The sequence below is a fragment of the Aedes albopictus genome, chromosome 1, assembly GCF_035046485.1.
Source record: "Aedes albopictus strain Foshan chromosome 1, AalbF5, whole genome shotgun sequence".
Classification (NCBI taxonomy): Eukaryota; Metazoa; Arthropoda; class Insecta; order Diptera; family Culicidae; genus Aedes; species Aedes albopictus.
The window spans coordinates 17,334,902-17,348,988 of NC_085136.1; the positions used below are offsets into that span (position 1 = coordinate 17,334,902).

At 43.3% G+C, this 14,087-nt stretch overlaps 1 protein-coding gene across 1 annotated transcript in view; it reads right to left on the bottom strand.

The window, feature by feature from the left end:
• LOC134288076 (sericin-2-like) overlaps nt 1-14,087 on the bottom strand; it is a 124,810-nt gene that overhangs the window by 42,469 nt on the left and 68,254 nt on the right. The window contains exon 3 of the mRNA XM_062851771.1: nt 11,520-11,708. Within this exon, the coding sequence (XP_062707755.1) occupies nt 11,520-11,708 (189 nt within the window). The remainder of the gene's footprint in view (nt 1-11,519; nt 11,709-14,087) is intronic.

The window sequence follows — 14,087 nt, forward strand, 5'->3', positions numbered from 1 at the left end:
CTGGAAATCCTCCCAGGATTTCACTGGAAATCCTCCCAGGATTTCACTGGAAATCCTCCCAGGATTTCACTGGAAATCCTCCCAGGATTTCACTGGAAATCCTCCCAGGATTTCACTGGAAATCCTCCCAGGATTTCGCTGGACATCCTCCCAGGATTTCACTGGAAATCCTCCCAGGATTTCACTGGAAATCCTCCCAGGATTTCACTGGAAATCCTCCCAGGATTTCACTGGAAATCCTCCCAGGATTTCACTGGAAATCCTCCCAGGATTTCACTGGAAATCCTCCCAGGATTTCACTGGGAATCCTCCCAGGATTTCACTGGAAATCCTCCCTGGATTTCACTGGAATTCCTCTCAGGATTTCACTGGAAATCCTCCCAGGATTTCACTGGAAATCCTCCCAGGATTTCACTGGAAACCCTCCCAGGATTTCACTGGAAATCCTCCCAGGATTTCACTGGAAATCCTTTTAGGATTTCAACGGAAATCCTTTTAGGATTTCACCGGAAATCCTTTTAGGATTTCACCGGAAATCCTTTTAGGATTTCACCGGAAATCCTCTCAGGATTTCACCGGAAATCCTCTCAGGATTTTACCGGAAATCCTCTCAGGATTTCACCGGAAATCCTCTCAGGATTTCACCGGAAATCCTCTCAGGATTTCACCGGAAATCCTCTCAGGATTTCACTGGAAATCCTCCCAGGATTTCACTGGAAATCCTTTTAGGATTTCAACGGAAATCCTTTTAGGATTTCACCGGAAATCCTTTTAGGATTTCACCGGAAATCCTCTCAGGATTTCACCGGAAATCCTCTCAGGATTTCACCGGAAATCCTCTCAGGATTTTACCGGAAATCCTCTCAGGATTTCACCGGAAATCCTCTCAGGATTTTACCGGAAATCCTCTCAGGATTTCACCGGAAATCCTCTCAGGATTTCACCGGAAATCCTCTCAGGATTTCACCGGAAATCCTCTCAGGATTTCACCGGAAATCCTCTCAGGATTTCACCGGAAATCCTCTCAGGATTTTACCGGAAATCCTCTCAGGATTTCACCGGAAATCCTCTCAGGATTTTACCGGAAATCCTCTCAGGATTTCACCGGAAATCCTCTCAGGATTTCACCGAAAATCCTCTCAGGATTTCACCGGAAATCCTCTCAGGATTTCACCGGAAATTCTCTCAGGATTTCACCGGAAATCCTCTCAGGATTTCACCGGAAATCCTCTCAGGATTTCACCGGAAATCCTCTCAGGATTTCACCGGAAATCCTCTCAGGATTTCACCGGAAATCCTCTCAGGATTTCACCGGAAATCCTCTCAGGATTTCACCGGAAATCCTCTCAGGATTTCACCGGAAATCCTCTCAGGATTTCACCGGAAATCCTCTCAGGATTTCACCGGAAATCCTCTCAGGATTTCACCGGAAATCCTCTCAGGATTTCACCGGAAATCCTCTCAGGATTTCACCGGAAATCCTCTCAGGATTTCACCGGAAATCCTCTCAGGATTTCACCGGAAATCCTCTCAGGATTTCACCGGAAATCCTCTCAGGATTTCAACGGAAATCCTCACAGGATTTCACCGGAAATCTTCTCAGGATTTCACCAGAAATCTCAGGATGTCGCCTTCAGGAGTCCCACTTTTTGGACTAAAATAAATTCTAGTCATTTGGAACCACAAGCGAAACAGAAAGTAAAAACAAACCCGCAGAACGGCACAAATCCCCACTCGGGAAACTCGGAAAACAACAAATCCAATCTCGCATTTCAATTTGAATCGCTGCTGTTGCTGCTGGGTCGTGTTTGCATATTGCTTGCAGTCAGTAGAAAAATCTCCCAAACGACTACGGGGAAGTAATAGAGTCGGTTACCGCAGGAATTTTAACATTTTTTCTCAGACAAACTAGCTTCATCAGTTGGGACTCTTATCGGTATCCAGGATAAAAAGTCACCAAAGGTTTGCCATACGTTAGAATGGTACAACAACGCAATATAGTATGTTAAATCTTAACCATAAGGGTTATGGTTTAAGTCTAGTTCAAGATCCAAACAACTTTATTGATGATACACTGCAAAACAATTCATTTGTCCAATCATGGAATGTAAAATTGTGATACACGTTGTTGTTCGTACCATAAGATGAATAGTAACTGTATCGTTTGCTTCCAATTCAATGCCATATCGAAACAAATTGAATAGCATTTCAAGCAGGAACTCTTATCAGTATTGGGTTGGGTTCTTTGTTTCAACAAAAATATGAAAATAACCGAAACTCTCATCTTGTCATTGCTTTCCTGCTCTCATACAGAACGACACTAGACGAAATAGGAGACGTCCTGCTTGTGTTCTGATTCCTGCAAATCTCCATGCTTGAGAACGAAATGTTTTTGGCAATGATCCGTTTGGAAAAATGTCGTCCAAGGGGTCCTTGAATGTGGTTCGACACAATTTTTGGATTACTACACTGAAACAAATGCTTCTGTTGGAATAATACTTTCAACAATTTTGAAGTTGGAAATTGCATTAATGGTCGCAAATCAGGAATTTTAGTAATAACAAGTCACAATTTCAGTTGAAAATTTTCTGCGAAACATCCGCGTTAGCCTCGGTTGCAAAAAAATACACGAAAAAAGCAGCAAACGCATAAAAGAGAGGAAGGGGTCCACCGCCGCCACCAGGATACAATATTGTGTATCGTATTATATTTTTATGAATATGAAAGCGCGAACCGAGCTCAGGCAGAAAAAAAAACGCACACAAAATCCACATGCTGAGTGAGCTTGCAGATTCAACAACAGCAGCCGCCGCCGGAAAGTCAAACTGTGTGTTCTGCTTCTTCTTGTGGCGACGACGACAACGATGAGGACATTGGAGATGGGGGCGGAACAGATGCAGATGGAGCGCCCCTCGTCGCACCACCACTACCACCACAACCATCAGGATCATACAGGAAGGAAACAAGATGAATATGTTTTTGAGCTTTTCGCATGCCGGTCGATTCGTAAAAACTGAAATGGATACGACCGACCGAATTCGACAACCACCAGCCCGGGAGCAATAGGATGCGATGGGGGATCCCGAATAAAAGCTACCAACGAATTGGTAAGCTTAATCTCAACCATAAAGGTTACGGTTTACACCTATTTTGTGAACTCAACAGTTTCTTTTTGATGACACATTGATCAACAATCCATTTGTTTAATGAAATATGGAATGTAAATTTACGATACACGTTGTAGTTCGAACCATAAGATGAATCATAACTGTATCGTTTGTCTTCAATTTGATGTAACATGGAAATAAATTGTATAGCATTTCAAGTAGAGGAGTTGAAAGTCGAATTTACCACATATATTATTGTTCAACACCATAAGCTGTATTGTAATTGTGTGGTTTTACTGTTTTACAGTCAAAGTAAACGATATTAAAGGGTTATGAAGCTTTTCAATGCTTCATGGAGCATTTTCATTCGGGAATTCCATCGAATTGTGAATGCAACCCGGTTTTTTGGCAGGCTTGGTACGGCGGCATGAGGAAAAGTAATAATGTTTATATGCGGAAACCGACAGAGTCGATAGACTCCCTCCGAAACAGGAAACACGAGTTCTATCGGATAGCAGTTCCGATTGTGAGTCGGCGAGAGTGTGTGTATGTGTCGATGTCGAACTGAATGAAATATTCATATGAATCCGTGCATGAATTTTCAACTAGGCGGGTGTTCCACCCGCTATCCCGAACAAAAAATATTTCGAGTAATTATGCTAAACCGAAGAAGGGACCCCACGTCGTAGGTATGAATAATGCATTGCCATCGTCACTGGCGACGACGCCGTAAAGAATCTTTCAAAGAACACACGACCAAGTGCACTCTAGATTCTTGGCTGGTGGGAGGAACAGGCAAAGGGCGTTAATTTAATTATCCACTTGCTCTCCAACGTTGTGGTCTTTCTCTCCGTGTCTGTGCCTCTGTTTCATTCTGTGGAATTGTTAAGCCGTTCCTAGCTTGATAGGTGGTGCTTAATTTCATACGTTCGTTTCTTCGTTTTTTTTTCTCTGTACTCGAGGGCCAGTGGCAGTGGCTAAAGGTGTCAAGTGGCAGGGCACATATGTGAGTTTTGACGCGAAGACACTTGAAAAGTGTGAAACCGTGTTGCGAGTCGGTGAAGAGGTAATGCCTTTTTGACGGGTGGGATTTGTTGGAAGCTCCACTGGGGGAATAGAAGAATTAAAACGAGTGGTTGACAAAAATATAGAATATGATGCAAGAATTTTGGTTTTCTTTAACTGAGCAGTTATGTTGCAACAACTGCACAGTTCTACGGCAAGAGCAAACAAACAGTTACGCTAAAAGAACTGAACAGTTCTGTTGTAAGGAGAACGGTTCAGTTATAAGAATTGAACAGTTCTGTAGCAACAACTTAACAAATCTATTGGAGAAATGCACAGTCCTGTAGTAAGAACTGCGCAGGTCTGTAGCAATAACTGCACAGGTTTGTTACAAGACTTGCTCTGCTTTATTGCTTAAAGTAAACAGTGTCACTTCTACAACTGCACAGGTCTTCTACAGGAATTACTCAGTTTCGTTAAAAGAAATGAACAGTGTTGTTGCAACAACTGCACAGGTCTGTTGCAAGAACTGCACAGATCTTTTACAGACTCTGCTCAGTTTTGCTGTACACATTGTTCAGATTCATAACACGAATTGAAAAAATGTGCTGCAAGAACTGAAAAGTTGTGACAACTAAACAGTTGTGTTGCTACAACTGCACAGGCTTGTTACAAAAACAGTCAGTTTATTGCATGAATTTACGAGATCTGTTGCAACAACTAATCCGTTCTTCAACAAGAACTTCTCAATTTCGTTGCAAGAATTCAACAGTCCTGTTGAAAGAATAGAGCTGATGAGTTCTGATGCAACAACTGCACATGTTTTCTACAAGAACCGTACAGATCTCTTGCTGATACTGCTCAGTTTTTGAGCCAAATTCAACAGTTCAACGATTGCACGGTTCTGCATCAACAACTCCACAGTTCTTTTACAAGAACTGCACAGGTAATTCAAAGAAATCCAGACGAGGATTTCAGAGAAATTCAGACGAGGATTTCCGGGAAATCCTGACGAGGATTTCCGGAAAATCCTGACGAGGATTTCCAGTCGAAGAAAATCCTGACGAGGATTTCAGAAAAATCCAGACGAGGATTTCAGAAAAATCCTGTCGAGGATTTCAGAGAAATCCTGTAGAGAATTTCAGAAAAATCCTGTAGAGGATTTCAAAGAAATCCTGTAGAGGATTTCAGAGAAATCCTGTCGAGGATTTCAGAGAAATCCTGTCGAGGATTTCAGAGAAATCCTGTCGAGGATTTCAGAGAAATCCTGTCGAGGATTTCAGAGAAATCCTGTCGAGGATTTCAGAGAAATCCTGTCGAGGATTTCTGGAAAATCCTGACGAGGATTTCTGGGAAATCCTGACGAGGGTTTCTGGGAAATCCTGACGAGGATTTCTGGGAAATCCTGACGAGGATTTCTGGGAAATCCTGACGAGGATTTCTGGGAAATCCTGACGAGGATTTCTGGCAAATCCTGACGAGGATTTCTGAGAAATCCTGACGAGGATTTCTGGGAAATCCTGATGAGAATTTCCGGGAAATCCTGACGAGGATTTCAGGGAAATCCTGTCGAGGATTTCAGGGAAATCCTGTCGAGGATTTCAGGGAAATGCTGTCGAGGATTTCAGGGAAATGCTGTCGAGGATTTCAGGGAAATCCTGTCGAGGATTTCAGGGAAATCCTGTCGAGGATTTCAGGGAAATCCTGTCGAGGATTTCAGGGAAATCCTGTCGAGGATTTCAGGGATATCCTGTCGAGGATTTCAGGGAAATCCTGTCGAGGATTTCAGGGATATCCTGTCGAGGATTTCAGGGAAATCCTGTCGAGGATTTCAGGGAAACCCTGTCGAGGATTTCAGGGAAATCCTATCGAGGATTTCAGGGAAATCCTGTCGAGGATTTCAGGGAAATCCTGTCGAGGATTTCAGGGAAATCCTGTCGAGGATTTCAGGGAAATCCTGTCGAGGATTTCAGGGAAATCCTGTCGAGGATTTCAGGGAAATCCTGTCGAGGATTTCAGGGAAATGCTGTCGAGGATTTCAGGGAAATGCTGTCGAGGATTTCAGGGAAATCCTGTCGAGGATTTCAGGGAAATCCTGTCGAGGATTTCAGGGAAATCCTGTCGAGGATTTCAGGGAAATCCTGTCGAGGATTTCAGGGAAATCCTGTCGAGGATTTCAGGGATATCCTGTCGAGGATTTCAGGGAAATCCTGTCGAGGATTTCAGGGATATCCTGTCGAGGATTTCAGGGAAATCCTGTCGAGGATTTCAGGGAAACCCTGTCGAGGATTTCAGGGAAATCCTGTCGAGGATTTCAGGGAAATCCTGTCGAGGATTTCAGGGAAATCCTGTCGAGGATTTCAGGGAAATCCTGTCGAGGATTTCAGGGAAATCCTGTCGAGGATTTCAGGGAAATCCTGTCGAGGATTTCAGGGAAATCCTGTCGAGGATTTCAGGGAAATCCTGTCGAGGATTTCAGGGAAATCCTGTCGAGGATTTCAGGGAAATCCTGTCGAGGATTTCAGGGAAATCCTGTCGAGGGTTTCACAGAAATCCGTTCGAGGATTTCACAGAAATCCGTTCGAGGATTTCACAGAAATCTTGTCGAGGATTTCACAGAAATCCTGTCGAGGATTTCAGAGAAATCTTGTCGAAGATTTCAGAGAAACCTTGTCGAAGATTCCAGAGAAATCTTGTCAGGGAAACCCTGACGAGGATTTCAGGAAAATCCTGACGGGGATTTCAGGAAAATCCTGACGGGGATTTCAGAGAAATCCTGACGGGGATTTTAGAGAAATCCTGACGGGGATTTTAGAGAAATCCTGACGGGGATTTCAGAGAAATTCTGACGGGGATTTCAGAGAAATCCTGACGGGGATTTCAGAGAAATCCTGACGGGGATTTCAGAGAAATCCTGACGGGGATTTCAGAGAAATCCTGACGGGGATTTCAGGAAAATCCTGACGAGGATTTCAGAGAAATCCTGACGGGGATTTCAGAGAAATCCTGACGGGGATTTTAGAGAAACCCTGACGGGGATTTTAGAGAAATCCTGACGGGGATTTTAGAGAAATCCTGACGGGGATTTCAGAGAAATCCTGACGGATATTTCAGAGAAATCCTGACGGGGATTTCAGAGAAATCCTGACACGGGGATTTCAGAGAAATCCTGACGGAGATTTCAGAGAAATCCTGACGAGGATTTCCGAGAAATCCTGACGAGGATTTCCGAGAAATCCTGACGAGGATTTCCGAGAAATCCTGACGAGGATTTCCGAGAAATCCTGACGAGGATTTCCGAGAAATCCTGACGAGGATTTCCGAGAAATCCTGACGAGGATTTCCGAGAAATCCTGACGAGGATTTCCGTGAAATCCTGACGAGGATTTCCGAGAAATCCTGACGAGGATTTCCGAGAAATCCTGACGAGGATTTCCGAGAAATCCTGACGAGGATTTCTGAGAAATCCTGACGAGGATTTCAGAGAAATCCTGACGAGGATTTCAGATAAATCCTAACGAGGATTTCCGAGAAATCCTGACGAGGATTTCAGAGAAATCCTGACGAGGATTTCAGAGAAATCCTGACGAGGATTTCAGAGAAATCCTGACGAGGATTTCAGAGAAATCCTGACGAGGATTTCAGAGAAATCCTGACGAGGATTTCAGAGAAATGCTGACGAAGACTTCAGAGAACTCTGACAAGGATTTCAGAGAGCTCCTGACAAGGATTTCAGTGAAATCCTGACGAGGATTTCAGAGAAATTCTGACGAGGATTTTAGAGAAATCTAGACGAGAATTTCAGGGAAATCCAGACGAGGATTTCCGAGAAATCCTGATGAGGATTTCCGAGAAATCTTGACGAGGATTTCAGAGAAATCCTGACGAGGATTTCCCTGAAATCCTGACGAGGATTTCCGAGAAATCCTGACGAGGATTTCCGAGAAATCCTGACGAGGATTTCAGAGAAATCTTGACGAGGATTTCAGAGAAATCCTGACTAGGATTTCTGAGAAATCCTGACGAGGATTTCTGAGAAATCCCGACGAAGATGTCTGGGAAATCCTGACGAGGATTTTAGAGAAATCCTGACGAGGATTTCAGAGAAATCCTGACGAGGATTTCAGAGAAATCCTGACGAGGATTTCAGAGAAATCCTGACGAGGATTTCAGAGAACTCTGACAAGGATTTCAGAGAACTCCTGACAAGGATTTCAGTGAAATCCTGACGAGGATTTCAGAGAAATTCTGACGAGGATTTTAGAGAAATCTAGACGAGAATTTCAGGGAAATCCAGACGAGGATTTCCGAGAAATCCTGACGAGGATTTCCGAGAAATCCCGATGAGGATTTCCGAGAAATCTTGTCGAGGATTTCAGAGAAATCCTGACGAGGATTTCCGAGAAATCCTGACGAGGATTTCAGAGAAATCTTGACGAGGATTTCAGAGAAATCCTGACTAGGATTTCTGAGAAATCCTGACGAGGATTTCTGAGAAATCCCGACGAAGATGTCTGGGAAATCCTGACGAGGATTTCAGAGAAATCCTGACGAGGATTTCAGAGAAATCCTGACGAGGATTTCAGAGAAATCCTGACGAGGATTTTAGAGAAATCCTGACGAGGATTTCAGAGAAATCCTGACGAGGATTTCAGAGAAATCCTAATGAAGATATTAGAGAAATCTTGACAAGGATTTCAGAGAAGTGCTGCCGATTACTTCGAAGAAATGATGAGGATTTTCAGGAACTGCACAGGTATTGTGCAAAAACTGCACAGGTCTGTTGCATGAATTACACAGGTCTATTGCAAATATTGTTCAGTTACATGAATTGAGAAACTTTTTTGTAACAACAGTACTGTTGTGTCGCAAGAACTGAATAATTTGTTCCCAGACCTGCACAGGTCTGAAGGAAGAACTGAACAATTCCAATAAATGAACAACATTTCAATGGAAGATTACTTCACGATACTTTCCTCGGAATCAAAACCCATAAACATATCTTAGAAACACGAACCACTTGTGTTGACCCACTTAGTGTGCACACTGAGACAAATAAACACATTAACGTCGGGAAGCAGCAGTTTCGCACCCGGGTCGTAATTTCTTCGTGCCACATTTGCCCCGAGAGCTCCACGCAATCTGACAATGTGCAAAATACCTCGTGAAACCATTTATCATGAGCGTGCTAAAATTAGCACCATTATTAAATCCCGGCAAGCGAAGAGAAAAGCACTTGAACCTTATTACCATCCTCGCTTTCCTCTGAGTCCGACTTCCCCATCCAAACGTTCAGAACTTTTCCGCACATTTACACGTGAACTATTTATTTATTAGGTTAGGTTTGTTTACGAGCTGCCAGAAGGCGAGAAAAAATCGAAGCCAAGATACCGACCACCGTTCTGTTTGCCCAAGCAATCAGATCCGGCATGCTAATTTTTGTTCGGCTCTATCGCTGCTGTGTAACAACAACCCAGCTCAGCTCAGGAGCAGGAAACGAACCAGCGAGGAGTTGGAAACGGCCGCACATAAGTAACGAAACGAAGATGTTAATTTGTTAATGAATGGACGCGATAATTAGCGGGCGGTATAATTTACACAAATATTTCCCAAAAAAATGTTTTCGGGAGAAAAACATTCGACGCGGTTGAACGGAGCTGGCTGACTGGTTGGTTGGCAACACTGGCGTGTCAATATTTGCCGAAAGTGTTGACTCGAGCTCAGACTGAGAATTGGTTTGCTGACAGGTGGGTTGGTAATTTTTGTAAAGAGTTATGAGTTTGAAATGGGTGAGATTTTTTACTCGACGGCATCTGTTTGACTGGTTGTGGTTTAGGTGTTTCGATTTTCGAAAGAGTGTTTATCTAAACATTTGATTTATGATTCATTTTGGATTAGTTGCTAACAGACATGAAAATAATAATGCTAGAAAAAATTCGAACAGTCCTGAACTAAGAACTGCACAGTTCTGAATCAAGAACTGCACAGTTCTGAATCAAGAACTGCACAGTTGTGTATCAAGAACTGCACAGTTCTGTATCAATAATCTCCACAGTTCTGTATCAAGAACTGTACAGTTCTGTGCCAAGAACTGCACAGTTCTGTATCAAGAACTGTACAGTTCTGTATTAAGAACTGCACAGTTCTGTATCAAGAACTGCACAGTTCTATATCAAGAACTGTACAGTTCTGTATCAAGAACTGTACAGTTTTGTACCAAGAACTGATCAGTTCTGTACCAAGAACTGATCAGTTCTGTACCAAGAACTGATCAGTTCTGTACCAAGAACTGATTAGTTCTGCATCAAGAACTGCAAAGTTCTGTATCAAGAACTGCACGATTGAGTATCAAGAACTGCACAGTTCTGTATCAAGAATCTGCACAGTTCTGTATCAAGAACTGTACAGTTCTGTGCCAAGAACTGCACAGTCCTGTATCAAGAACTGTACAGTTCTGTATCAAGAACTGCACAGTTCTGTATCAAGAACTTTACAGTTCTGTACCAAGAACTGATCAGTTCTGTACCAAGAACTGATCAGTTCTGTACCAAGAACTGATTAGTTCTGTATCAAGGACTTCACAGTTCAAAACAAAGAACGGAAATGTTTTGTTTTGAAAATTTCGAGAAATGAACAGATGTTTCCATATTTAAAGAAACGAACAGCTCTTAACATTGTTAAATTCTTAAAAATCACACAGAAGAGATCCCAAAAAGTCTTTTAAAAGGAACCGAACTTCCCCACCATCGAAACTGTCCCTACAGACCACTAAAAAGAATAAAAACCGTCTATCCAGCATTGTTCTCCGTCCTCCACGAGAGCTCCACACCGAAAATTGAAAAGCTTTTCCCGGCCGGAGATTCGATCAAATTAACCGCAACGACGAGAAGCCGAGAAGCGTACCGAAGGGAACCACTGACTGCCGTAAAGTGATTTTATGATCTCCTCCTTGGGTTGTTGATACTCTCGCTTACGCTTCAACAGTATAGAGGTAGGTAGGTACATGGCAACAGAAAAAAAAAAATATCGAACCCAAAACGAGCAGTCTCGTCCCGTCTCCGTTCGTTAGAACGAAGACAGCTTTTCAAAGCCAGCCAGCAAACACAAAAGGCAACTGACTCTAACGATGAGGCAGGCATTCCACTGCAGAATTGGTTTCGTCCGACCACCATCACTTCTTTTCGGTCCAATGCGGTCCAGACGGACACCGACACGTCTCTGTATCAGGTCATTTGTGGTCAATTCTCACACATTTACCGAGATCTTCATTCCACTCACTCGGAGGACGATAATGATGATGATGAAGCGTACCGGAGTACGTACTTCTTCAATAACTCCCCTACCCCAAAATTCTCTAGTCACCAACAGATGGCAGACGCAGTGGTGAAAAACTAAGGATTCACTTACCTTATCATCGTCTCCCTCGCTATCACAGATATATCCTTTGCCGGAGCTGCACCGGCTGCTGGCGTCGCTCAGCCGGTCCCGCGAACTGTCCGGATCCCGCTGGGCCACCGACGAAGCGGTCAAACGCTCCGAGGCGCGCCCACTGTCATCCGAGGTGCTCGGATCGACGTTCGGCGGCAACGATAGGTTCTGGAAAGAAATACGAAAATAAAGAAAAACCATTAATGATAAGGGCATGATACAGGTATGATAAAAATAAGATAAAGATATAATAAAAAAATAAGAATACGATAAAGGTACTATAACAATACGATAAAGATAAGATTAAGATAAAATATAAATAAGATGTAAATAAGAAGAGGAAATAAAAAGATAATATAAACATCAGACAAAGATAAGATAAAAATAAGAAATATATAAGATAAAGTTAAGATAGAAATAGGATACACAAATGATTAAAGAGAAGTTAAGATGAAGATAATATAAATATAAAATTAAGAGGGAAGATAGAGGATTTCGGAGAAAATCCTGACGAGAATTTTAAGGAAATCTTGACAAGGATTTCAGGGAAATATAAATAAGGATTTCAAAGAAATCCGGACGAGGATTTCAGCGAAATCCTGACGAGGATTTTCAGCGAAATCCGGACGAGGATTTCAGCGAAATCCGGACGAGGATTTCAGCGAAATCCGGACACGGATTTCAGCGAAATCCGAACGATGATTTCAGCGAAATCCGGACGAGGATTTCAGCGAAATCCGGGCGAGGATTTCAGCGAAATCCGGACGAGGATTTCAGCGAAATCCGGACGAGGATGTCAGCGAAATCCGGACGAGGATTTCAGCGAAATCAAACGAGGATTTCGGGGAAATCCTGACGAGGATTTCGGGGAAATCCTGACGAGGATTTCGGGGAAATCCTGACGAGGATTTCAGGGAAATCCTGACGAGGATTTCAGGGAAATCCTGACGAGGAATTTTGAGAAATCCCAACGAGGATTTCAGAGAAATCCTGACGAGGATTTCGGGGAAATCCTGACGAGGATTTCAGGGAAATCCTGACGAGGATTTCAGGGAAATCCTGACGAGGATTTCAGGGAAATCCTGACGAGGATTTCAGGGAAATCCTAACGAGGATTTCAGGGAAATCCTAACGAGGATTTCAGGGAAATCCTGACGAGGATTTCAGGGAAATCCTGACGAGGATTTCAGGGAAATCCTGACGAGGATTTCAGGGAAATCCTGACGAGGATTTCAGGGAAATCCTGACGAGGATTTCAGGGAAATCCTGACGAGGATTTCAGGGAAATCCTGACGAGGATTTCAGGGAAATCCTGACGAGGATTTCAGGGAAATCCTGACGAGGATTTCAGGGAAATCCTGACGAGGAATTTTGAGAAATCCCAACGAGGATTTCAGAGAAATCCTGACGAGGATTTCCGAGAAATTCTGACGAGGATATCCGAGAAATCCTGACGAGGATATCCGAGAAATCCTGACGATGATTTTAGAAAATTCCTGACGAGGATTTCAGACAAACTCTGACTAGAAATACATAGAAATCCTAATGAGGATTTTCGGGAAATCCTGACGAAGATTTCCGGGAAATCCTGACGAGGATTTCCGGGAAATCCTGACGAGGATTTCCGGGAAATCCTGACGAGGATTTCCGGGAAATCCTGACGAGGATTTCCGGGAAATCCTGACGAGGATTTCCGGGAAATCCTGACGAGGATTTCCGGGAAATCCTGACGAGGATTTCCGGGAAATCCTGACGAGGATTTCCGGGAAATCCTGACGAGGATTTCCGGGAAATCCTGACGAGGATTTCCGGGAAATCCTGACGAGGATTTCCGAGAAATCCTGACGAGGATTTCCGGGAAATCCTGACGAGGATTTCCGGGAAATCCTGACGAGGATTTCCGGGAAATCCTGACGAGTATTTCGGAGAAATCCGGACGAGTATTTCGGAGAAATCCTGACGAGTATTTCGGAGAAATCCTGACGAGTATTTCGGAGAAATCCTGACGAGTATTTCGGGGAAATTCTGACGAGGATTTCTGGGAAATCCTGACGAGGAATTCGGGGAAATCCTGACGAGGATTTCAAGGAAATCCTGACGAGGATTTCAAGGAAATCCTGACGAGGATTTCAAGGAAATCCTGACGAGGATTTCAAGGAAATCCTGACGAGGATTTCAAGAAAATCCTGACGAGAATTTCAAGGAAATCCTGACGAGAATTTCAAGGAAATCCTGACGAGGATTTCAAGGAAATCCTGACGAGGATTTCAAGGAAATCCTGACGAGGATTTCAAGGAAATCCTGACGAGGATTTCAAGGAAATCCTGACGAGGATTTCAAGGAAATCCTGACGAGGATTTCAAGGAAATCCTGACGAGGATTTCAAGGAAATCCTGACGAGGATTTCAAGGAAATCCTGACGAGGATTTCAAGGAAATCCTGACGAGAATTTCAAGGAAATCCTGACGAGAATTTCAAGGAAATCCTGACGAGGATTTCAAGGAAATCCTGACGCGGATTTCAAGGAAATCCTGACGAGGATTTCAA